This window comes from Toxotes jaculatrix, chromosome 9 (genome assembly GCF_017976425.1).
Source record: "Toxotes jaculatrix isolate fToxJac2 chromosome 9, fToxJac2.pri, whole genome shotgun sequence".
NCBI lineage: Eukaryota > Metazoa > Chordata > Actinopteri > Toxotidae > Toxotes > Toxotes jaculatrix.
Window position 1 is genome coordinate 4,359,244 of NC_054402.1, and position 26,243 is coordinate 4,385,486.

Genomic DNA, 26,243 nt, shown 5'->3' on the forward strand with positions numbered 1-26,243 from the left:
GCCTCCCTCGGCCTTCTAAAGAGCGCTGTAACTGATGTGTCACTTAAAGGATAAAGCCGGTCATATTCAGTACTTTTCTTATTGCCAAGAGGAATCCCATTACAAGACCAAAACCAACAACGAATCAATCCCACTAACAAGTTTTGTCTGGCTAGTCAACGCCTGATATATCTCATCCCTCTGTGCTGTGGAGCTCCACTGTTGTCTGACGAGCATTAAAAACACACAAATAAGCCACAGCATTGCACTGGGTGGCGTGTTACTTCATTACAATGCGCTGTAGTTTATTTTGAGCGGACGTCAGGCATAAAATGGGCAGAATTCTCCATCTAATGATGAAATTGATGAGAAAATTTAGTGGGGCGCTCAGTTTGAGAGGAAGGGTCCGGTGCTTACAGTGGTCATTAGCTGAGAGTTCATCAGCAAAGCAAGTTCAATCAATCACTGACAGAAAAACGTCTTTACTTTCCAGCTCGGCGGTGCCACCGCCCCCTCTCGTGCACCAGATGCCAAATATCGCACAAGCGTGACGGCTCCTTCCATAACAGTCCTGTTATATCTGAATAAAGCTGTCACTAACACCTGCAGCATGTATGGAAGCCGTCGCTTTAACACACGTTCCATGTCTGAAACGGGCTTTATTTTAAATAACGAAATGTTTTTTTCTCAGGCAGTAACTTTATGCCTATATGCCTCAGTGCTGCCTAAATCCTCCCCAACACTGCAGCTCTTCTAAAGAGAACAGAGGCTAAACGTGGTGTTTCCTGCTCTGAACTGCAGAGGAGAGGAGAGAGGCGCTGCAGGCAGGATCTAGAAAATGAACACGGATACCACATACCACAAGCCCAGGGCTCAGAACTAAACTGATCGATAGAAAGAATTTGTTTTACTTTAGGAGTGAATTATATGGGTATGTCATTATCTGTTTGTTTATTTTTATCTGACCGTTGTCAAGGTGGTGAAGGAATATGTAAGAAGACGTCTAAACACGTTCAGTGTCTTCTTACATATTGGGTCAAGATGTCATTGAGAATAAATGGTTAAACTTGTGTTCAGCCAAAGTGTTTGTTTGCTGACAACTTCTTGTTTCCGTGCCAGAGACGACCGGATTTCTAATTTTGAACTTTCTCCTTTATTCCCCGTTGCAGGAAGATTTTTTCTGATGAGAAAGTCAAACTGGAGGAGGCAGAGTTATCGAACGCCCTGACGGAGATCGCTGCAGAACACAACAGTGTCATACAGACAAAAACCACCGAAAGCAAAGCATGATGGGCCGGGAAAACCCCAGCCCAATCCAAAACATTTTGCAGCAGCAACAAGCAAGAAACACTGCAGGAGTTTTGATTTCCAGTGCCCTTAACTACATATTCAAAACACACCTGTTGATTGGTTAGAGTGCACTTTACTGTGCTTTCATTTCTGCTTTCATTCATGACATGTTTACTGCACCCGAGGAGTTTATCTTTAGGTCATAAGAGATTTATTTTATTTTTTTATTCTTATTTTATTTAACCAGTCAGGATAACTGAGAAGTCTTGTATTGTAATGATTGCTTGGAAAATATATGAAATTAGACTCTACTTTCTATTGTGCTTACATTTTAAATTGCAGTTGCACACAAGTATTGGATTATAATGAGAAATGTAAAAAAAAAAAAAACTGACTATATATAGAAATTATTTTTCTTATTTTCATGTTCTAATGCTCAAATGTAAAACTGTTTGCATCTTTTTTTTAGTTTTGTTTGACAGTTTAATTTGTGGCCTAGTCTCATTGAATAGCTTGTTCTGCATGTCTGACCTGTAAGTGGTTGTAAAGTTTTGTTTACGAGGTTTATTGTTTCACTTTGTCTGTTATAGGGATGTTTCATCTCTCTCAGATTTACTGGCACTGATTGAACATAGCCCCGAGTTCAGTGTTTGGATTAAAACCATATTTGCTATGGTTACAAAATATACAAGATTAACCCACAACCAGCTGCAGGGAAGGGGGAAAGAGACCGACAGAATCCCACAACACATCGACAGTGTGCACCATCAGATCGGATTTATAAAGTCTGCCACTGCCTTACCACCGTTTTAGTTAAAAAATATTCATTAATAAAGTGTATTTGATTTTTAAAAAAAGGCAACTCATTGAACACAAGCATTCACAGAAAGACAAAAAAAAAAAAAAATTCAGAACTGCTGATTCTCAGCCAAGGGTTGAAGAGCCGTGAATCAAGCGAATGTCTTATGATCTTGAGCTAAATATACGCCACGTATTTGTTTGGGGGGCAACAGCTACGATTGCGATCATTCCTTCCACACATTAAAGCAGATCAAAGGTCTGGCTTCGTACTCCAAGTTGTGCTTTTGAAGCAAAAAATAATAAACTCTCTCAAAAGCATTTTTGTACTATTTAAAAACTACAAAGATTTCTTTTCCATTCCTGCCTGCAAGCTTGTGCACTGTGCCTGTGTGTCAGTAGACTGTCTTGTCATCAGTTTCTATGATAATCTGCATAGCTTTGTCGTGAGAGATTTAGCCTATTCTTTTTATTTTAATATATGGTATTATTAGAAGAAAAGTATGATAAATGGACTAATGTGGTCATTATAACACATGTAGTGTATAAAATCTGTCCGTCTCTGGTCACAGCACTATATATTGCCAGCTATAGTGAAGGAAGGTGTTTTGAGCCTCGGCATGAATTCAGTCAGTACTTTATAACGTATAACTACAAGGCAGATAGACGTGCCCGTGTTTGTTTGGGGCAAATAGCTCTCATATTGATTTAATGAGTGTTACCTTTGGGGCTTGTTCTGGCATAAATACACATTGTTCTTATTTCTCTCCCCCAGTTGTTATTCAAGTGTTCTGTAATGTGGTCTTTGAATTTCTTTTCTTTTTTTTCTTCTTTTGTTTTTGTTTTTGTTTTTTGTTTTTTAAAGTTTTTGTCTTTTTGTACAAAAATCACTCACCGTGAGCGACCGCTTGACAAGTTCAGGATTCCACTGGCGGGAAGCAGGGTGGTCCCCCTGGAACAGAAGATCAAACTTTTTTTTTTAAAAAAAAAGCTTTAGATAACAGAGGTAACGTCGCGAGAACTGAACACAGATTTGGGGTTTACAAGAACAAAAAAAACAAAACAAGCTTTACTCCCCTTGTACTCCACTGCTGTTACCAGACCACCTTGCTCCCTCGTCTCTGGACGCTCCTTTTGATTTTAATGGGTCAAACTCAGAAAATATCTGTTGTGTACAGTCTGAGTGCTAACCCATTTACAAAATAAAAAAAAATGGTTTCCAAATCTAATTTTGTCCTGGCCCATTTTGTCATTAGATTCAATTACTTTAACCCTTTCTTTTTTATTTATTTTTTTTACTTTTAACTCAGATTCAGAGCATGCAGTGACATATTTTGGACACTAGATGGCGGTAAACGCCCGTTTTTGGATTCCCCGTTTTGTTTTCGCCATGTCATGGACACACAGGACTATTTACAGAAAGGTTACAGTGAAAAACAGGTTGCGTTGGGGCTGGAAATTCCTCGGGCTACTTGTTCAGAAAGATGGGGAGCAAGTAAACACGTGTTACATAATGCGTGTTTGTGTAGGAGTAAAGTTAATACTTCCAGGCTGGGATGTCAAAATACTATGTACCAGTGAGGGCTTGATATTTTCAGCTGTGGCATTCCGCCTCTCAGTACCTCTAACGTGACATGAACCCGCAAACCGGTGCTGTGTCAACAAAGTGTCAACAACCACTGCGGCCAGCACTGACCCGGCACGGCATCCTGTTTCAGCCACAGCACTGACCGACCGTCCCCTCTCACCCACTTCATTTTTTTTTTTATTTTTTTTTTTGTGTCCCCCCACTCGAGTGTCCTGTTAAACACAAACTGGTTTTAATGTGTGTGTGTGTCCCTCCCGCTGCATTAATCAGTGTGTGCTTCTCATTTCAGGGCAGCAAACTGGTCCTCACCCCGTATAACCTGTTAGCAGTCCGGATGCCCTGTAGATGTCTCTGATTGCAGCCTTGATGGAGAGACGAGGAGCAGAGGGCGATCATTCAGAGCCGTGACGTCTCCCCGGTGATGTTTGCAGCCAGTCAAGTCAGCAGCAGGCAGCAAGGACGATACAGGAAGTGAGGCGATGTGGCCTTCAAAATAAAAGGGTAGGAATGAACAGCGGATGAGTGATTGACCTTTCAGCGTAACAGGGGCCGTGTCAGAATGTGGGTTGTATAGAAGTACTCATTTGCATCCAGAGCTGTAGCTACCACTGAGGTAAAGTCTCGGGGGTTTTCTGGGCATTGGAGGGAGTTTAATTCCTCTGTAATGGAAGGAAATTATTCAGGTTGTTCGTTTAGAAGGAATTAATAATACCATGATTTAAAAACACGCCATTACAACTAAAAATTCTGCATTACAAAAGTGTCACACGTGTTTAAAGTAGCAACAGTATACAGCTGAATGCAAACCCCTGGACAGATTACATCTTTAGTTACATAATTTTAAAGTAAAAAGAATTAAATAGATAAATCCATTCTTCCCCATATCCCTGTCCTGTGGGCTGCTACACAACCCCAAAGTAGACCATTCCCACCCCAAATGGTTAACAGTGGCCAAAGGGGGGTTACTAAGTGCTGACTCATTAGTTTCCAAACTTTTTAACATTCCACACTTGCTGTTTAATTATTTCTGGTTTTTATGTCCATGAAACAAAAAAGTAAAATTTGAAGAAGGCTGATTGTTGAAGTCTGTTGTTTCAGAGTTGTATTTACCTTTCACTTAAAAAGAAAAAAAAATACAACTGTACGTGGCCATATGCAGGCACAATGAATGGTAGCAAATTGTTTTCAAAATGCTTTATCATAAATTTTAAAGTTTGGTTGCACCATAATTTTTTAACTAACTGTACATCTCATCAGTAAATCGTTTCATTTCCTTCTCGTGAATCTTAACAACATAGATCATAGTCGCGCCTCATTCTCTCCTGTTAAACACTGAAACACGTGGTGTTTTATTTTGAAAGCTGCGCTCGGAAGTCGCGTTTCTTCCCCCCGCTGCTTTGACTGTCGTGGCTGGGTGATGATTTGCTTACTTGGAGCAGGACTGAGTTTGGAGCGGGTACTGTGAAATGTCTAAGCATGATGTTGCCTGGATAATCGGCGGAGGACGTTAGGAGACAGAGGTAAGGACAGTGACAGTCGCCACTTTTATTATTCCTGCTGCTCGTTTCACTCAGGTGATTCTGCTCCGATGAACTTCTGCTCAGTCTCAGACTCATTTCAATAATTCACGTTAAATGACGCCAGTTTAGAGGCGAATTTTTTTTGGTTTTTTTTTATTTGTCATTTCGCCTGAAAGCAGACATGTGGAAATCGACCGAAGTTCACCCGCAGCCAGATTTAGGATTTTTTTTTTTTTATACAAACTTGATTACGCTCAGACTGGATCGCAGACTGTTCAGTTCACCGTGAGACCAAAGGACTATTTTAGACAAATTTGGGGCTTTTATTTTAGGACAGCACGCGCTCCCTCCAACACCGTGCAGACCGTAAATACGCGCGTGGCGAGGGTTCATTTGTCGCAACGTGTTATTGGGGATAATGAAGGTGGATTTGCGCGTCTGCACCTGATGCGCTCCGATGTTGCGGTTAGTTGAGGATGCCGCCTGTCAGCATCACTCGCGCTGCTGCTGAGTGGGTCGGACAAAACCAAACATCACACAGAGCTTAATCATCCCCCCAGACGGTCATTCAGGTATTTAAATGGAGCGTGGGGGGGTGGGAATTTTGTAGCGGTGCCAGGGCGCGCTTCATTTTCACGCTTCCATCAGCCGGATAGTTTTATAACTTATTTAGGGATTTTGTTTTTTAGCAGAGTGGCTTAATTGTCTTTAACACATCTAATCACGAACGTGCGCAGCCTAAATGAACTAATCAGCCCTTCGAGGCGTTTGTTAACAGCAGGCCTACCTGTTGAGGACGTGTGTGTGTGTGTGCGTGTGTGTGTGTGTGTGTGTGTGTTAGGAGCTTGATAAATTGAACCGTCACCTCTCAGTATGCAGACGTTATTACAGCGACGTGACCGCTCTCAACCAGACCTCAGACTAATCACCTCCAATGGAAACTGTTACTTTGCGCTTATCGACCTGTTGTCTGCCTTTGGATCTTAATTAAAATAAATAAACATGTTGGGTGCATGAAATAAAAATAAAAAAAACCCTGAAATGACGAAGAGGGAGTTTGTATTTCACAGAGTATATTTAATTTGTTATTTTTTTGATCCATATTATAAAAAATTAAAAAAAAAAAAGAAAAACATTCCTATTGATTGTGCATGGATGAAAGTGTAGACTGGAGTATAATTAACTGTCTTTTGCTTCACATTGTAAGTGAGACAGGCGCTAATGATCCTCTACCCTCCCCCTACACTCCAGCCACAGACCTACAACCAGCTGAAGGCAAGTGAAGCAGGCAGGACAGCCACACCTCATGCGTGGGCTCAGCAAAGGTCCGAGTGGATACGGGTCTGACAAACATGGGTGTGCTCCAGCTCCACAATCCCACTCACCCCAGCACGCTTCTGCAGCGGGCCAATCAGATGCGCCTGACCGGCACCTTGTGTGATGTCATCATCACAGTGGACGGCCAGGAGTTCCCGGCGCACCGCACCGTCCTGGCCTGCACCAGCAAAATGTTCGAGATCTTGTTCCACCGCAGCAGCCTGCGCTACGCCCTGGACTTCCTGTCCCCCAAGACCTTCCAGCAGATCCTGGAGTACGCCTACACCGCGTCCCTCCAGGCCACAGCCGAGGACCTGGATGACTTGCTGTACGCCGCTGAGATCCTGGAGATCGAGTACCTGGAGGAGCAGTGCCTGAAGGTGCTGGAGACCATCCAGGCCGAGGAGAGCGAGGAGGTGGCGGTGAGGAATCACAGCTCCGGAGACCACAGTGACCACAGCAGGGCCAGGCATTGGCGGCACATGTTGATGTCCAAGAAGCATTCCATACAGGATGGACCCAACCGCACCACCCCCACCGCTCTACACCACCTGGCACTGTACCACATGACGGAGAGGAGCTCTCCTGGTCCAGAGCCCGAGGTTGCTCCTGAGTCGAGCCCCAAGCCGGACACGGAGGTTGACATGGAGAGCTCCCAGCAGCCTCGGCAACACAGCGCAGAGTTATCCCAGACCCCATCTCTGGATCCTGTGAGAAGTATAAAATCAGAGAGCATGCAGGTGGATGAAGCCAACAGCTGCGAGGGCAGGTCCTCCAGCGCTGGGGAGGGAAGTTGTATGTCAGACCAGCCCAGAGACGAGGGCCCGGGGACGCCCCTGAGAAGCAGTGTGATCACCAGTGCTCGAGAGCTGCACACAGGCCCCGAAGACGGAGGACAAGTGGTGGGAAATTCCCTTGACTGTTTCCCCGGGATCGCTGAGAAACATCTGGCCTCCATATACTCTGTGCCCTCCAACCACACAGGGGAGGGGATGCTGCCAGTGTCCGTTTCAGTGGCCCCGTCCCTGGGCGTGCCGCTGGACCCGAGGGCCTACAGTGGTCTGCTGCACCAAGGCTTGCTGCACAGAGAGCTCCTCAGCAGGCTGGGCCAGTTTGCAGCAGGGATGAGGCACGAGGGCCAGGCTCAAGGCCAGCAGTGTTGTGGTGAATGTGGGCTTCAGCTGCACAGCAGGCAGGCCATGGAGCAGCACAGGTAACCTCTCAACACCACTTTTTTTTTTTTACACTTTCCTGCAGCATTACGTTTTATTTTAGTCTCTTAAAGTTTCAAACTGGGGTCCAAAATCGAAGTTTCAGTTCTTAACGCCAAAAGAAAGAGGTCATCGTTTTAGTCTGTGACAGTTGGTTGGAGGGGGAAAAAAAAGAAAAACACCCTGTTCCACATTTTTACTGACAACCGTGTGTTACATCTAATAAAAGATGTGAGGGATCTGCAGGTGTACGTGTGCGTTACGATGAACGTAAGCGGAGTAGCTGATTATGCCGTTGAGAAAAGCACTGGACACGTGTCTCCTGAACTGTTTCTTGATCTTTGGGATTTTTTTTTTCCTTCAACATGTGAAAATACTATGAGAGTTAAAAGCTGGAAGGCGCAACAGCAAATATGTTAATTTATTCTCGGGGACACCTGCACTCATGTCTTAACAGTGAGATGTGTCGGGATGTTTTGAATCGGCTCTTTGTGAGGGATTTGATATAAAGAGGCCTTGGTGTCTTTTAACGCTCTTATTTACAAAGCCTTGTTTTTTTAAAATTCTGTTTGATTATTTGTGCAGACGTGTGCCTCACACAACAGGCTGTCTCCCAGGCTATTTGATATGCATTCCTTTGCATCAGCACAGAGGAGCCTCTCAGCGGGGACCAGGCTGGACGCTTCAGCTAGATGATGGATAACTTGTGCTTCTCGATTCGCTCTGTGTTGTTTTTTTTTTTTCTTTGTTTCTCCTTTATTTATGAGCTTGTCAGTTTGTATTCTGTCATTGTACACAAAAAAAAAAACTTACCAACTATCTCAATGACAACTCTGATTAACTTGATTGCAGATGTTTCTAACTGTGCGTGCTTGGCATTGTTTGACTCATCACCGGTCATTAGAAACAAGACTGTGTGTGTGAGTCCGAAGTCCTAATATGCAGCTAACCCATGATTAGGATCACAGCCTTTCCCCCCGTCCGCGCCTGTGGCTGACATTTCAGCCTCGTGCCACTTTAGAGTCGTGTTGAAACCGCCCGGTGAAACAGAGCATCCTGTGGGATATTTAGCGATGCGCGTTGCTTACTCATGGAGACAGGCAGGATGTCTGCAGGTTGAAGGAGTTGCATTGGTGGCGCTGCTTGAGGATGTAATGAAGTTGCTGCAGGTCTGTAACCAGGTCACTGAGCATACACCTGGTCTGCAGATTGACACTAAAGAAGTATCTCCTGGCACAGTTTCAGTATGAAAAACCACAGAAATTAAACAGACCAGTTCTTCAGTTGTTGCTGAAAGAGTCCTAGTAGAATAAAGGAAAAGTAGAGAAATATAGTTCCATAATTAGACATATGCACTTTTTTTTTTTTTTGCCTATTTCAGGTCATTTTTAAAAGTTACTGAAATCTAATTATTGAGCTATTTTATGTTTGAAAACTGATTTTTTTTTTCAGTATCTTTAAATTAATTAATTTTAATTATTGTGATTGTATCATTTTTAGGAATTAAAGTACCATCTTTTTTGGGGCGTTTTTGCCTTTTTAATTATTTTTGGGGCAATTTATATTTTCATTATATTAGACAGGAGACAGGAAATGAAGGGAGAGAGTGAGATGGAGAACGAAATGCAACAAACTTCCTCACCTAGACTTGAACTGGGAGCGTTGTGTTCACGTGGTCGGCGCCTTAAACCTCTAGGCTGCAAGGACATTCTGTATGAAAAAGAAAAAGAGAAATGTATTTATCATGGTTCACAACAAAGACTGCCAAAATAAATGCTTGTTTTTTTTTAAATTAACATTAAAAGTCGGTCAGATCTTCAAACTTCCAGTAAAACACTGAAAAACTGTCAGCGCTCTGAATATGTAGCTCCAAAATTCTTCCTTTTCCGTAGTATATAAATGTTGATGTGTGCTAAATTACATCTCAGGACTCAATTATTTTGACCACAGAGTGTGTTTAAGCGTGCACTCTTTTTAGGCCGTTTGCTCTGCTGTTAGCGGGGTGATATAAGGATAACAGTACAGATGCCTGGCATGCTTGGATGTGTGTGATATGATATGATAGGTTTTGCTGCCGGCAGAGCTTCAGCGAATCATCTTCTTTTCTCCTTTTCATTGCAGTTGCAGTGCATGTGTGCGCATGTTATGTCGGGATGTGAGTTTGTGTGCATGTACTTAGTGTGTGTGTGTGTGTGTGTGTGTGTGTGGTGTTTGTGTGCGTGCCCAGTGTCTTGCAGTGCTGGCGGGTGGAGGCACGCGTATGTCTGTACTCTGAAATTAGCCAGATATCCTATTGTCTGTGTTCTTTTAGCATTCATGCGTTGTGATTCACAACTCCAAGGGCCTCTTACACTAATGATGCTGCATTCAGTGAGGGATTCTTGCCGGAATTAAAACATGCTCCTCTTGTTACGAGGACAATGGTTCTTCTTGGGTTTGGGAGACCTTACAGAAAAGGCGCAGGAACGAGATACTTTTATTATCACGAGTGCGTTCCTCGCTCTGTTCTCGTCCCTGTTAACACACTCACATTAGTGTTTGTCTTTCCACAGGAGGCTGCATAACGAGGAGAAGGGCCACGGCTGCGAATACTGTGGCAAACACTTCCAGGACAGCATGCGGCTAAGGATGCACATGCTGTCTCACACAGGTACTTAGTAACTCTCACACTCTCATCTCACAGTATTCAGTGCTTATGAAGCCTCTCGATAGTGCGGCCTTTCAAATGCACCTGTTCATACTACAACCCCTCCCCTCCCTCCCTGCCCTCTCTCCCCTCCCTCCCCTCTCTCCCTCCCTGCCCTCTCTCCCCTCCTCCCACCGGTTAGTGCTGCTCCGAATACTTGGATCATGCTTTCTTTTCCACGCTTAGGTCTGTGTACCTCTTCCCTCCCTCTCCTCTCCTCTCCTCCCCGTCTTTCTCTCTAGTCTCTCTCCGTTTGAATCGTTTCTGTGTTTTTTCGGAGACTCTGGCGGCTCGCCAGCTCTGCCCCTTCTGAGTGATGACATCATCAGCTGCCGGCAGGCCTGGGTGTTCTGCCAGTGTTCCGAAGCGTGTGTGATGGCTCGCTCGCAGATGTGTGTCCAGGAACACACTGTACCCAAATGCAGACTTAATCAGACCTGACTGCTCTCCCAGCTACTTTATCCAAAATAGAGAAAGAGGAGCAGCGGGGTGGGGGGGGTGAGGGAGGGGGGGGTGGGGGTGGATCAGGGACTAAAAATGAAACTAAAACAGAAACCTCAACTGGAATATGTGTATAGACAAGGCGAGGTCCCTTGTTCGGGAATGACATACTGCTGACAGATGAGAGGGAATCTGCTTCTTTAAACTTCACCTGAGTCGTCCCTTTTTTGTTTTTTCCTCGTCTGTACCCTCTGCACAACCCTAAACACACGTATTGTCTTGCGTTGCTCGCAGACCTCGACAACGCGCTTTGATTTTCAATTCGCAGTGACATCCACAACAGCAGCACCTTTAACCTAATTTGAATTTTTGCATAAACTCTAGCCATCTCAATGTGTCAACCCATAATACTACAAAAAAAAAAAAAAAAGAGAGATGTGGATCTCATTTCTTTGTCACTGTGTATTTTGGTATAGCAGCCTTAGATCCCGCTGGTTGCTAAGGAGCGAGTGCTCCACTGCTCTAATGGGCTGATTTGGTATTCAGCTCGATGCTGGCTCTTATTTTGGTATGCCAGACAAAGTGTTTTGATGGAGGACGATTGCAGCCGCGTCTGGAGACAGTTTGATGGTTTATGGATGAGAGCACACTCCGTGCCTTTGACTGCACAAGACAATGCACTATGTTCTCTTCTTCCCTTATCACACAATCTCACACAACACAACACACCACACTGGACAGCGTCACACAACATCAGGATCTACAACACTGCTCCAGTGTTACTACTATTCAAGACTACTCTCAAACCAAGTTTTATTTTTGTGCTGCGAAACAAAACGCTCCAATCCAAAACTGTAACAGTTTGTTTTCAAAAATTGTTTTTAGAAATGAGCAGATTGGGGCTTTTTTGTTATTTGTGTGCAGCACTGGGAACAGTGGCACAGTGTCTGTGTATAGAGGCATCGTAAGAGTTGAAAGAGGACCACATTTAGGCTGTAGCGCTCAGAGTTCCCAAAGCTTGTGGGTGTTTTAATGAGTCATTTTAACTTCATTTAAAGCCAGCTGAGCAGAAAATAGATCAGTGAATGAGCCCTGGGCCAGTATGGATCTGCAACCGATTTACATCTCTGTGAGAGCCAACCCACATCCAAACAGCTGTGTCTGTGTGTGAGTGTGTGTGCGTGCTTGTGTGTGTGTGTGTGTGTGTGTGTGTGTGTGTGTGTGTGTGTGTGTGTGCGTGCATATCTGTCCTATGTGTCTGTCTGTGCAGGTGTGAGGTGAGTGCAGAACAAGGATTGGATGTTTCTGCAAGCAGTATGCATACTTGTCTCTTTCATGTCTTCATCAGAATAGACAAGGGCATTCCAAAGGTGAACTGGGAACTGTAGTTACAGTGTATGCGATGGGATTTGGGGTGTTGACTCTGAAGTGTTTTTTTGATAAAGGGATGTGCCGCAGGCGGGAAGCGTCTGCTGTAGAGAGAACACCCAGTCCTTCTGTGGCCTCTCAGGCAGACAGTCTGCTCGCTGTTCAGAGACTGATAACAGGGCACGGTAAATAAAACTCTTCAGCTGGCTCTTTTTTGTCAAGAAGAAGGGCCGTTGCACCCTGTCTGGTGCTTTTGTTTGTCCTGAGTTGTGTTTTTATGGCGCTTTCCTCTGCTCCATTGTACTTTGCGCGTTTGCTTCCTTGTGTTAACACCTGAAAAGCACAAGTGTGTGACAAGCGAGCTTCTTTGGTGACTCACAGGGCGCCTTTGTTCCTCTCTCATTGCTTCTTCCACAGTTCTCTTTAAATACTAAATTAACTTACTCTACAATTATTTATATTACATATCATACAATTTTTACACTCTCATAAATTTGATTTTATCTACAGCTCCCGCAGAGGCGCTGGTGTGTGATCAGTGTGGAGCAACATTCTCCTCAGAGGATGCTCTGGAAGCCCACAGGCAAACACACACAGGTACTTTACAAACGTGCGCACGCACTGACACTCCCCACACACACACACACACACATATTACGTTTAACCTGGGCAGCATGCATCGAGCTGCCGAGTAAGCCGTGACTACAGGACTTGTGATCATGGGTCTAAACTTGCTTGTCATGCTGGCTGGGTTAAACTGTTCCTGTCATTATGCTCCATAATTTATCAACGCAGAGGTGGGAGGCCCTCTCGCATGTCACCCACTAATATCTCTTGGCTTCCAGACCCACTGCATGCCACTTCGCTACAACCGTAACTTTACAGCACCAGCACTACAGCGTCGCAGACATACTATCCTCACCGGCTGCCTGAGTGTGGAGTTATTTACCTTACACTCACACACTCCACAACAGGACGAGCAACTTTTCCTGCTCCTAGTATTCTCAAATTAAGAAAATGTTTGAATTACAATTCTTTCTTGTCTAGTATTTTCCTGCCAGTAACAGTTTTTTTTGTGTTTTTTTTTTTTTTTTTTTTTTTGGCTAAATGACTGCATAAACCTGGATGGTGACATGTGATTTACAATCTGGGCTCTTAGAGTTTGGAACACCCTGCCTGAGGAGCTAAAGTCATTTTTATCTTTTAAAATCGATTCTTAAAACTCCCACCATTCTGCGTTATTAGCACCAAGCAAGCAAAGAAACTAAGCAGCGTCGCACTTTTTTAAAAACAGACAATCACAAAGTGCTTTACAGAAAGAAGGGGAAGGAAGGAAGGAGTTAAAACAAGACGATGCACAAAAACAAGGACAGCCAAGCGTATTACAGATGAAAAGAAATCCTAAAATCAATTGAAGGCCAATGAACAGTAAACTGGTATTTGTATGTCTAAGAGTATTATTTTCAGATTCAGGAGTGTTGTGATTACTTCTAGTACCACTTTATAACTGAGGCTAAGTAATGACTTTATTAATGGTTAATGAATTATTAAGTAATGCTTTACCGATTTCAACTTAAATTTATTGTCCCAGGGGAGAACACAGATTTGACCAGAAGATACATAAAACATTTAATCCTGTATGTAAAATGCTAATTCGCACCACGTAAGCTCATTTAAAACAGCATGCTTCAATGAAACAGTAATTCATAAATTAAAATAAATAAATATAAGGAAATTCTCTAGCTGCTAGGTTGTGTGCCTACCTAACTTTTTTTTTTGGTGGTGTATATCCTCTGCCACAATGGTTTGCTTTGTATTTTTAGCTCTTTGATAAATTAAGAAGGAACTCTCCCATGAATTGTTTGATCCCTGACACCTTCTGAAAGAAAGCTTAAAAAAAAAAACCCTGAATAAATAAACCCTTTAATGACGTAAAATATTATTTATAGCTTAAAGCTGGTTGCTTTAGCTGGAACAATTAGTTGATTAATTGATTAGTCAACAGAAAATGAACCAACCATTTTGATAATAGATTAATCCTTTACGTAATTTACATTAATCAAAAACACCAAAAATGTGCTTCTAGATTCTCTGATGTCAACATTTGTTACAGTAAAATGATTATTTTTAGGTTTTTAGACTGCTGGTTAAACAAACCAAGCGATATGAGGATGCCGCCTTGACCTCTGGGAAATAATGAGGAACATTTTTTACTATTCTTCGGACATTTTAGAAACCAAGTGATGACTCAAGAAGATAAACTGGCAGATTGATTGTTCTGCAGTTTTTTTTTCTTCTATAGTTTTTAAGATAAATTTGAGATAAACATCAACTCACATGATCAGTGAGTTAAACATAAACCCACAACCTGGCAGGTTTTATTATCAACAGCTTAATCCTAGTCTTTAAAGCACTGATAACTAGTTTATTGCGACTGATAAAATCATTATTCACAATCTATAAAGTCTTTGTCCTGTAAGTATGCCTCTGTAGTGAAGTGGCTCACTACTCCTGAATATTATCTTGATTTGAAGTGAGAAAGAATGAACAACACATGTAACAGTGAAAAACAGCGGTATGGCTGTCAGACGGTACATATGCCCGACAGTGTCTGAATCCACACCTTTTCTGCTACTGTCAGAGAAAGGTGATAACCCTCTCAGGAGCACTGGCATGTAACTGTAACTCCAGGTGGCACACACAGTATGAATAGTTAATGGATGTGGACATGGAGGGGGTGTTAACGATGCCCAGAAGTTTCTACCCTCATCTCCCCGAGTTGTAAACATCCAGAGCTCGGTTTCAGCTTGGCACTGTATCCGGAGCAGGGTACAGGAGGGCATTACTCTCTCATTTTGTCATGATCTCAGCTGGGTCTGCTGTGACGCATGACCCTTTTTACGGACTCTTATTGTAGCCCTCACGGCCAATGGCACGAGCTTCAGGTAATTTAATCAGCTGTGGGGAGGTTATGTGGGGAAATTGTGACATTGCTCCAACTCAGTGGAAACGTTTACATTTAATAAATATCACCTGGATTTCAGTTCTCCCACATTACGCACATGATCTTTTCAGTGTGCAGGGCTGATGGTGCAGCCACGGCTTTAATTTGCCATGTGGCATAACCAGTGAGCCAAATGAGTTTCCTCTTAGCAGATTAACACTTGTCAGACCTCAACAGCTGCAACACTGCTGTCCACCTCCTCTGGAGGGGAAATAATACTACTTTTGGGAGACCTTACTCTGAAGCAATTTGGCAACACTGGCTGCAAGACCAGTTTACAGTGAGAGTCTCTTTAGCCATTTTGATATGTCAGAGGTGAATGGCCGTGGGTTGCTGAAGTTAGAGATCAAAGAGAGGAGGGAGGAGGGGTGGGGTGGTGGACTGTGGGAAGGGACGGGGGTAGGGGGTATGTGAGGACTTCCTGAGGGCAAGAGGATTGCTGCTGGTGTTGGATGCCAGGACTGAGAGGAAAACAACATCATGTGCTGCTGTTTACTCCTCACCACAGCACTGTCATAGTCTCCTCTGACCTACTTGTCAGTGCCCAAAATAAAAGAATGGATCCGTCTCCGAATTGCTCTCACAACAAAGGGGTTTGTTTCATCAGAGCAAGTCAAGGCTCTGGGGCACCAAGCTTTCAATATTGGGAAACCCAAGACTGTAGCTTATCTGCAGCACGCACCGAAATTGACTGTATATCCTTCAGACCGTACTGGCTGACCATTTTGCCACCTTGCCTTGAAGGCAAAGGCCATAAGAGAGCTGCCTTTGTGTACTCACAGCAGCTGCACTGTTTCCACACATTACAGGCTGCCTCATCAAGTGAATAATATTACCTTCTGTCCGAGCCCTAATTAAACAGTCCTATAGTCCATTCAGATACAGCCAGGCTTTATAATAATGCCCTTTTAATGCAAACCTTTTAGCTCGCCTAATTGGGTGTCCGTCATCATATTGCACCCTCTTGTTAATACCCAGTTGTAATGCATACAAGCCTTAAACTGGATTGAACTGTGTTCTGTTTGGCCATTGTATCCCCAGTATTTATTTGCACTGACTGACATGATACACAAAGCCTTGGTCTGCCCTGTCATTTCATGTACGGTGAAATACATTAGATAGAGAAAATATTGTAAACATTCCAGGAATCGAGGCGAATTAAAACGAGTGTGTGACCTCAGTGAACCGCTCCATGGAATGGTGGTTAAACACGAGCAACGTATCTCTTGTTGCATTAATTATTGAGTCGGTTGTTCCTCACTCGGGTAGATTAGCAGTCTACTGATGAGCGCCCGGGGTTGTTTAAGGTACCGCAGCGTTTGTGTATGTGCGTCCCGAGCCGCCGCATCTACTGGGAGCTGTCTGCATTCATACCACTGCATGCACAGGGTCATGTGAGGTCTAGCACATAACGTAGCCTGCATGCCTGTGTATGTTTAACTGGGTGATAGCAGTGAGCCAGCAGGCAGACACTGTATATACACTGAGCAGGGCCTTAGGAAATAGTTTATAGTTTCTCCACATTGCATAATCTAGCTGATGGACATGATCAGCCATGATGTAACAGTGTAAATTGTGAAATCTGTGTGAAATTCCTTGTCCTTTTTGATGGCAGCAGGGGATTTGTTTAGCTTCGCCTTGGCTGTCATTCACTATTAACCGAAATAAATACCTTAAGAGATCAAATTCTGCAGGTATTTGTTAAAATAGGGGCAAATTGTTTGCAAAACAGCTGTGAGAATGAGATGTTTTTGTTTAAAGTATAAAGTAAAAATTATCCACAAATCAATCAGTGTAACTGGTGGGCAGCGGACACTGGAGTTAAGATTAACACAGAAGAAGTTATACAGATTTGCGGGCGTCACTGAATACGATCTCTTGTTCAATTTGCAGTGGGTTTACTCCCAGATTCTCAGGGTGGGAAAACTTTTGTTTGCCGCTTGAAAAGAAACAGGCTGCGCTTATTTGTGAATGAAGGGATTAGCTTGAACACTTCACCCCAACAAGGACCATGATCCTATCTGGTTGCCTAGACACATGGTTTTGTTTCTTAGGCAGCGTGAGAGCCTGGCTGGCTCCCACCTCAGTTGGACTGAATAAGTGGCAGATGTATGAAGGCAGACCATGTTAAATCACATGAGCATACACATCGCCTTAGTGGAGATATGCTGAAATGGCATAACAACCTCAAACCGTCCTGAATTACAAACCTAATTGTGCATTAGACAAGCAGCTCTGTAATATAATGCACACAGTAAAATGTTTTTATTTTCTGCCTCATAGCAGAATTGCTTAGTAAATCATTATTCCCACTGTTAAAGCTTCCTCCCACTAAGCACAATGCTCAGTCAACTCTCCAGCCTTTGAGGAATACCATTGATTACATGGTATTTACCCCATTGAGGGCCAAGGGTCAGGGGGTCATCCTGTGCCTTAAAACCCAAATCCCAGGCCCATTGTCTGGTTAAGGGTGAGAAAGCAGGGGGCAATGACAGCCAACTTTAGGGCTTATTCTCTCATAAAGAAGCTCCTCCGCACTTATTACCAAAGCTTACTGGAAAACTCTACAACTGCAAATCCTTTTTGTTTGAAAAGTTAACAGAGCACAGCGAGGCGAAATGCCACCACTAACACACACAAACACTTCCTTTCCTCCAAACGCTTTTGTTTACACTTCAAGATATTATTTGTTATTTTTATTTTCAGCTTCGGTTGCGCAGAATAAAATCTAAAACAACTCCAGAGCTGTTGTCACCGTGCGTCAACCCGAGATCAAGAGTGAGATTCTTGTGACAGAATATTTGTCAAATTCCTTTTCTCAAGTTTCAGTATTGTTGGTGACAGAGGGATCAGGATATACATCTGTGAGTGTCTCCGAGTCTGTCAGGGAGTAACGGTACCTCCTCAAAGAAACTGGAATGTTAAACTTTCAGAGCAACCAGAACAAAGTACGCAGTCTGCGTTGAAACAGCCATTTACAATGTATGATAGTTAATAAAGAGAGAGGATGATTAAAGTTGCTAAGAAGCAACTACAAGGTGGATAATGTGTTATTCAGCTGGTTGAGGGCTTTGCTCTGCTTTGCCTGCAGCTAAACTAATGTGGACACATTGGAACAGAAAGCACTCCCCCTGCTGGCTGCAGCAAATATTACCAGGGAAACTAGTTAAAGTGAATCGAGGCGCCACACATCACAGGTCATGCAGAGACCGCATTTTGTGCTTCTTAAATGTCTTTAGCCATTTTTATGTAGATCATTATCCGGACTGCGCTGTTGCACTATGCATAGTGAACTGGCATTAGTTAGGTATGACTCAGGCAGAAAGTGAAGCTGGTTAGGCTGTGAAAGGATTTCCTGTATGGTCAGCGGATAAGGGGAGTGGGGAGGGTGCAGAGGCGTTGGGAATGGAGGGTCTTTTGTCTTCAACTAAAATATTGTGATCCGTGGGTGAGAAAGGGCCTTGGTCATTAGGCGACAGCATAAAGACAGGGATTGTAGGAGTTGTGTGAGTAGCCTATGACTAATGGGCTTGGTCAATAAGGGCCTGAACCTCATTGTGTAACCTTTGTGCAAAAGTCCACAGGATAAAGCCTCTGAACAGGTGCAGTTCATTCCACAGGATCACCTCCCCGCACACGATTGTTAAGATCAGGGAATGTCTTTCATCCTGTCTTCTTTCTGTTAATGATTACGAATGATCAGTTCTATTAGAGCCGTTTTGGGGGGAAAGTTTCAAAACTAGGTCCAAAAAAAAAAGGCGCCATAATTTCAAAGAAGAGGCTTTGTGCATCTATGACAAATTGTACTTATCTGTGAAATGTTAAGACTAAAAAAAAAAAAAAGAAGTCTTGGCTTTTTTTTGAATAAATTGTGATACGTGGATTAGTAAACAGCACACAGTGAATGTTTCTGATTTATCCCTGAAATGTGAATTTGCTTGATTTGTTTCTTTTTCTTTCTACTTTGAAAAGGCTTGTCTGTTAACTTGATTGAACCTAAAGCAAGTGTCTGACACTCTTCCCTCTTAGTATGAGTGTGCTGTATCCCTTTCCCTGCGTTAATTCCAATTTAATTGCCAGTTGCCTCAAGGCACTTCAATAACAGTAACAAATGATTTGATTTAGTGGACCTCATCAGACTGCATTTTAAATGCGACACAGCAACCCCACTTGAATTCCAATGAAGTGCTGGCACAGTCCTCTGTTTACTAATGATCCTCCGCTGGAGATGTCTGATTGAATCTGAGTCAGGAGCAATGGGACCTGCTAGCATTGTAAATGATCTGCAACCTGAGCAGACAGAGAAATAAGGACCTCATAATCTCACATTAAAGCCTCACTCTCCAGGACATGCGCATTATGTCCAATGCAGCTGATTAACCAGTCTCTCCGTCTTACGGCACGTATGAATTTGCATGCGTCGGTCAAACACACACAGTCAACGCTTGATCTACAGGCTGTGTATGCCAGCACTCAAATCCATTCTGGCATTCAAAGCCTGTAGATCAAGTGTTGACTGTATGACAGCCAATGGATCTTCTTCACATAGCCATTTTGACTTAAACTACCCTACCAGCGACTCCCTATCTGTATTCCTCTCCACACTCTGTGCAACAGGAAAGCAGCCCCAAAGAGATGCCAGGTCACACACAGGATTAAACTGGATTGTGTTTTTTCCTGCAGTCCTGCCTTTAATGGCTTGATATCACTACTTAACATTCTGCACAGAGCGCATAGTGTAGGCATCATTTAGGGTGGAGCTACTATCAGCCGCTCTTTGAGCACAGAGACAGAGGACTTCACAGGCTGGAGCTGACTCCTGATGGGAAATGAAGAGAATAATTACACATCTAACACACCAGGAAGGAGCCATTGATTGTGTGATTGGCATGCTGTGCATTGTGTGGGAAATTCTTAAAGAAAACAATGACTTTCATGGTTTAAAATAGAACGTATAAAGACTCACAGTTGAAAGTGCCTCTGGGCTTTTAGGGGAGTTAGTTTAGGTAGAGGCACTTGCACTTTGAAAGAAGCTTTTCCCTCAGAGGACTCACACAAAGTTGAAGTGACCCAGTTTCCCCACTTAAGGCCCTGTCTGTGTATGGTACTGAAATAACTGTGCGTCTGTGTCTTGTGCGTTCTCCAGGGACTGACATGGCGGTGTTCTGTCTGCTGTGTGCAAAGCGCTTCCAGACCCAGAAGGCCCTGCAGCAGCACATGGAGGTCCATGCAGGCATGCACAGCTACATCTGTAGCCACTGTGAGCGCCCCTTCCCCAGCCACACTACCCTCAAAAGACACTTGCGATCGCACACGGGTAAGACATGGATCGATTGGCACCGTCATCGCTGTCTGTAGTGTTATCTGCCGCCACAAAACATAAACATTTGGTGTCGAAACGCATGCATATGTTGAGAAAGAGACAAAGATGGCTGTATTTATTTTTGTATTTGGGTTAATTTCCTTAGGTTATTGGCTTTGAGGTTTTAGTCGATTTGCATGCATCCTCTCCCACCCTCCTTTTTCCTTCTCTATAAGATGACTCACCTCTCTGATGACAGCACTGTACCGTTATGGCCGGTGCATATTTTGGGCAATTTCATCCTGTTTATATTTTGGGTTCTTAGACAGCCTTTGGGCTTCTGCAATTCACGGCTGTCAGTTCTAGTGTGGTTCACCCAAAATGATAGAGGAAACCCAAATAAATATTGAAGGAAAAGCAAATGGAAATGACTTGTCTGTGTGTTCTACCGAGGGTGAGTCTTAGTGCCGCAGGAGACGGAGAGATATTTACTGAAAAGATGTCCCCCTTTCTTCTTTTACCTTAAATAACACTCCCAGCTGTCAGGACGGCTTGATGTCTAGACAGGAGAAATACATAATTGATGTGAAGAGACAGAAGTGAAGGGAGTTTTGGCCATGGCAGCGTATCTTGTTTGTATGCCATTCTGCTTGGAAGTAACATTTTGTAAATGTCATCTGCTCCGCAGTGGGGTGGGTGATTGGGGAGAATCAGCCTGTAATGAGGAGAGCAATGTATCCTCTGACTTGGCTGTTGCTGTGGACACTGAGATAATGAGGCACATAGGTCATTGGAGATGAGTCAAACCCTCAGCCTAGGAGAGAAATAGATTAACTACAGTATAGAGAACAGAGCAGCACATGCCTGGAGGACTTTTATTAGCTATTAGCAGACAGCCAAGAGGAGTGTCCTCATGTCATAACATTAGCAACGTCTGAAAGCACATTATTTCCCTGCTTGATATGCATGTGCACAAAGGGCTGTATGACTATTTGACCTATGCAGCTACTTTTGCGCCATACCATGTCATGGCAAGGATAAAGTTAGCCTTTAATGCTTCTCAAGATAATGGGCTGTGCTGGTGCTGTGGCTGCTGTTGTGACACAACTGTGTTTTCAGGCGATCACCCGTTTGAGTGTGAATTCTGCGGGAGCTGCTTCAGAGACGACGGCACGCTGAGGGGCCATAAACGCATCCACACAGGAGAGAAGCCTTATGAGTGCAACGGCTGCGGGAAGAGGTTCAGCCTCAAACACCAGCTAGAGACACACTACCGTGTACATACAGGTGCGAGTTCAGAGACCGAAACACACTCAGACATACAGGAGAGCAGGGTCTTCGGGTGCTGCTGATATAGGGCTTATTTTGAATAAGTAGTTCAGTATTTTTAAAATGAAAGGGACATGAAAAACAATGAATATTCCTCGTCTTACTCTCAATTAATCCCATAAAAAACCAACAATGAATTGATCCTACAAACAAGTATTGTCTTCCAGCCAAAGCCTGATATTTCCTAGTCCTCTGTGCCACAAAGGTCCATTGTTCAAAAACTATTAAAAACACATCAAAGAGCCACACTGTTGCACTCGGGTTACATGTTCCTTCATTATGATGAACACAGCCAGTGTAGTTTATTTTGACATGAAACCACATACACTGTCCTGCTGCTGTAAATACTCACTATATGTGTATTAATATTCAGATGAAAATGAATGAACCTGTTTGCGTAAAACTACAGTGCTCAGTAGTAAAAAAAATGGGTTGTTTTCATGGGAATTTCAACAATACAAATATAAAAAAAAGCGTTTATGATAAAGGGCATTAAAATTTTTTATTGAATCAGAGGCTAAATACAGCAAATCCTAATCACTAAATTTTGATTCGGCAGCATTCAGCGCTATTCTGCTGAAGAGGAAACCTACAGAAAACCTTTGAATTAAGTCATTTTACACAGAAACACTATCAATTACATATAATCCTCTGAATGTACCAGCCAGTTAAATCTCCTTTTTCCATTACATTTTACTGACTGCCCTCTGTTACCTCACAGAGGTCAGACAGAAACCGAATTTGCGGTGGACGACACCGACCGATCGATATCTAATATCAAACTAAAGGCAAGCTGATATAGGTCTAATCCTAGAGCACAAACACACTCACACACAACACACAATACCACAACAAGTACAGTGGACTGAAATAGAGGTGAATCCCGTTTCACCTGGCAGGCCTCTGACTCGGGGTCTACAAGGTTAATGCTCTGTTGTTGAATTTTTCAGGTGAGAAGCCATTTGAGTGTAAGTTGTGTCACCAACGGTCCAGAGACTACTCAGCTATGATCAAGCACCTGCGCACGCACAACGGCGCGTCTCCGTACCAGTGCACCATCTGCCAGGACTTCTGCCCGAGCCTGGCCGCCATGCAGAAGCACATGAAGGGCCACAAACCCGAGGAGGTGCCGGCGGACTGGAGGATAGAAAAGACTTATCTGTACGTCTGTTACGTCTGAGCAGGACTTGGACCCCATGCACAATCTGACACACACACACACAAACACACACACACACACACACGCAGACACACACACACACAGACACACACCGTTGGGTGAAAACCTCAAGAACTCCAATGTTGCTGATTTTTAAAGTTGAAGGATTAAATGTTTCTTGATGGGTTTAAAAAAAAGTAATAAAAAAGACTCTTTTTGGCTAAACAGAAAAATGCATTGTGGGTAGGTGTCATTCTGGGAGTTAAAAGGTTTTTAACCTGAATACAGAGACATGCAAGCATAAATACAAATTTGTGCGCACACTGGGGCTGCCAATAATGATTAATTTCATTATCAGTTTGATTATTTTTACTAATAAATTGTTTAGTCTGAAAAACATTTTAGTGACAAGGTGAGATCTTCAAATAACGAGTTTTGTCTGAGCTCCAGTCCAGTCCAAAGAGATTCAGTTTACTATGATATAAATCCGATTTTTTCTCACATTCTGAGAAGCAGGAAACGGTGAATGTTTAGCATCTTTCCCTGAAAAAAAAAAACCATTAATTGAGTATGAAAATTGTTGACAGTTTCCTGACGACTAAACTGTTTCAGCCCTAGTGCACGCAAACGTACAGACACACATTTTCTCTCTCTCTCTCACACACACACACTTTCAGTTTTGATAATAACTGTATCTCTAATGGATCCACTGTGGTTAAAATCAATGCCACAATGGCTGCGACTGCTGACCTGTATGTGTAGCAGGAGCTTTTTGATTGATTGCTAAACCATCAGGCAACCTGAGTCATCTTCTATGATTGTGCAGTAGATGTTGAAAATAATTCCACGAAGGCTTGATTGGCTGAACTTTGCAACGTTTTCTCTCCTAATTTCCTGTGACTTCTCAGTTTTTTTTTTTCCTGCTGTTGGATTTTTATTTTGGAGTTGTTTATTTTCTGCATGTTTTACTTGAATGGCTGCCACGTTTTGACCTCATAAGCTTGATCTCTTTAATTGCCTTGTCTTTCTTGCAGTGGGTGTTATTGTTTCGAGGTAACTGGCTCACAATTTGAGTTTCTCTTGCAATGTAATAGGTTTTGCTATTTATATGTTGTTTATTTGTTACCAAATATGTACTGGTTTTCATCACGCAGTCTGTGTCTCTTGGGATGATTTCTAGTAGAGTGAGCTCTCTACCTCTCCTCACTTTTCACCGTTTGTTTTAAACCTACTGCAAATTATTCATCCATTAGTAGTTTTAATTTTCTAACAAATACATCATAAGTTAAATGGTCAAACAGTGTGTAAAAAATGCGAAGAGCCTCAACATGGCTTTTATGTGTAGTTTTTTATCATTAACTATATATAGATGTCTTATAAAAATCACAGAATCAGAATTTTCTAGAAGAAAATTGAAGAAAACATGAAAAGAAGGTGTTTTTTTTTTTTTTTTTTTTACAAAACATGAAAAGAAAATTCTGACATCGAATCACTATGAGCAGGTAATTGTCAGTTGTAGTGTAGCTGTAATGTACAAACTGTCATGGTATGTTATTCCCTTATGTGAGCCTAACACGGGCCTTATAGATTTAAACATGTTGTATTTTTGTATTACAGTAATTTGCTATTTGTTTACATTTGGTATGATTTGAGAAACATCTTAAAGTGTGTGTTTTATAAGTCTCTGATTTGATTAAGACCCCTCCCTTGTGCCTCTTTTATAAGTAGCGCATTGATGTGCTTGAGTACATGGGTCTGTGCTATTGGTAGTTGTTTCTGGGTGTTTGTTTATTGTTACTTAATTAAAGATAGACTGCCATGTAGATCCACTTTGTCTGAACATTGCAACTGGAAGCACCATACTGTGATAGTGGCTGATACTCTGATGCAAGTTCCAAGCAATTTCAATGTAAAAGTACACGCTTGTCTCAAATTGTTCCCTTCAAAGTGACAATGGACTGAGATCTTTGGATGAAAACAGTGCGTCTCGCAAATCCTGGCGTCTGTGGGCATTACCAATGCCTTCTTAAGTAGCCAACAACACTCAGTGCCATGAAAACACACATTCACTGTATCTATTCTACATGAACATGCACTATAAATGGATTTCCTCGGTGGACCAAAAGAAATAGAGCACTTTTGTTTGAAAAGGGTTTTTTCTTTGATCTTTCTATGTTGTGATAATGCAGATGTCCTTTTATTTGATGTGTCCTAGAAGGATGTGATTAGCATTGTTTAGATTATGTCAATGTCTGTCTACCTCAGGGCCAGATCAAAGCTCGACCTGGTGTCCAATCAGGGTTGTTCTTCTTGCCATGTGTGCAGTAAAATCCCTCTTCATTACAGCTTTGTAACACAGTGTGTGAAAGTGTTTTCTCAGTGTGGATTCAGGCACAACTCTGTATGCGTCAGTGTTCAGTGGCATGGTTAAAAAAAGAATAAAACGATTTACTATTTTATGCATCCTGTCTCATTTGCTTTCAGTGTCTGCAGCATAATAGTGAAACTAGTGTATAGATGAACTCGCCCCTTCATCAGCACCACCCGCCATGTTCCAGATGTGTTCGTTTGAATTGACTGAATTTAACACATTTGCTTATATAAAAGTCGAAACTGACTGAACCGTTTAGTCTTTACTGTTGAAGCTATTCAGGCTTTCCTGCACATGCAGTATACCCAATGTATGGATATTTATTATTTTCTTTCCATATGTAGAACACAAACTGCCCCCGGGGTACATGCATCCCTCAGAAAATCACTGCTGTTGGCTGAAACTCCTCTCTCCACAGCCTCTGAGGTACTAATTCAACCCGAACATTTCACTTTTACAGCACTGCTATAGCTCGGCCCATCATCTGGACAAAGACAATGCTGCCGATCCCTCTTAACGGTTTATGGGCTCCTGCCACAAACCTTCACAGGCTCAAGCTGTTTATAGACTTTGTGTCATCTGGGCTACTTGCAAACAGCTGGAGTCACTCCAGGCTCTGTGGTGACCTCTGATGGCACTCTGCCAGAGCCACAGCTGGCCTGTGTTTTATCCCAGATGTGAAAGGAACTAACAATCAGCGTCTTAGGTCTACCTCTGGTCCCTGCACAGCGCAGTGAAAGTGAGACTACTTAATTCCAAGTACTGGCAGCATTTACTGCTGATTTTTTTTTTTTTTTTGATATTGGATTTTTATGTTTGCCTAATTCTTCTGGGATTTTGCAGGTTATTGTGCTAGTGCTACGTGTTCCTTTGGTTTCCT

The 26,243-nt window shown here is 42.8% G+C and overlaps 2 protein-coding genes across 3 annotated transcripts in view; both read left to right on the top strand.

Moving 5' to 3' along the window:
• Window positions 1–2,203, top strand: part of ncam1b (neural cell adhesion molecule 1b) — a 63,471-nt gene extending 61,268 nt beyond the window's left edge. Inside the window, exon 20 of the mRNA XM_041047019.1 lies at window positions 1,149–2,203. Within this exon, the coding sequence (XP_040902953.1) occupies window positions 1,149–1,269 (121 nt within the window). The 3' untranslated portion in view covers window positions 1,270–2,203. The remainder of the gene's footprint in view (window positions 1–1,148) is intronic.
• A 1,803-nt stretch (window positions 2,204–4,006) lies between these two features.
• Window positions 4,007–25,444, top strand: zbtb16b (zinc finger and BTB domain containing 16b). 2 transcript variants are annotated; one of them, XM_041046921.1, is made up of 7 exons: window positions 4,007–4,156; window positions 6,427–7,705; window positions 10,256–10,353; window positions 12,709–12,795; window positions 20,349–20,519; window positions 21,624–21,791; window positions 22,784–25,444. In XM_041046921.1, the coding sequence occupies exons 2-7, from the start codon at window positions 6,528–6,530 to the stop codon at window positions 23,011–23,013; spliced, it is 1,932 nt and encodes a 643-aa protein (XP_040902855.1). In that variant the 5' UTR covers window positions 4,007–4,156; window positions 6,427–6,527; the 3' UTR covers window positions 23,014–25,444. The 2 variants fall into 2 exon arrangements, with proteins under 2 accessions (XP_040902855.1, XP_040902856.1); XM_041046922.1 differs by lacking the exon at window positions 4,007–4,156 and adding an exon at window positions 5,088–5,175.
• The last annotated feature ends 799 nt before the right edge of the window (window positions 25,445–26,243 follow it).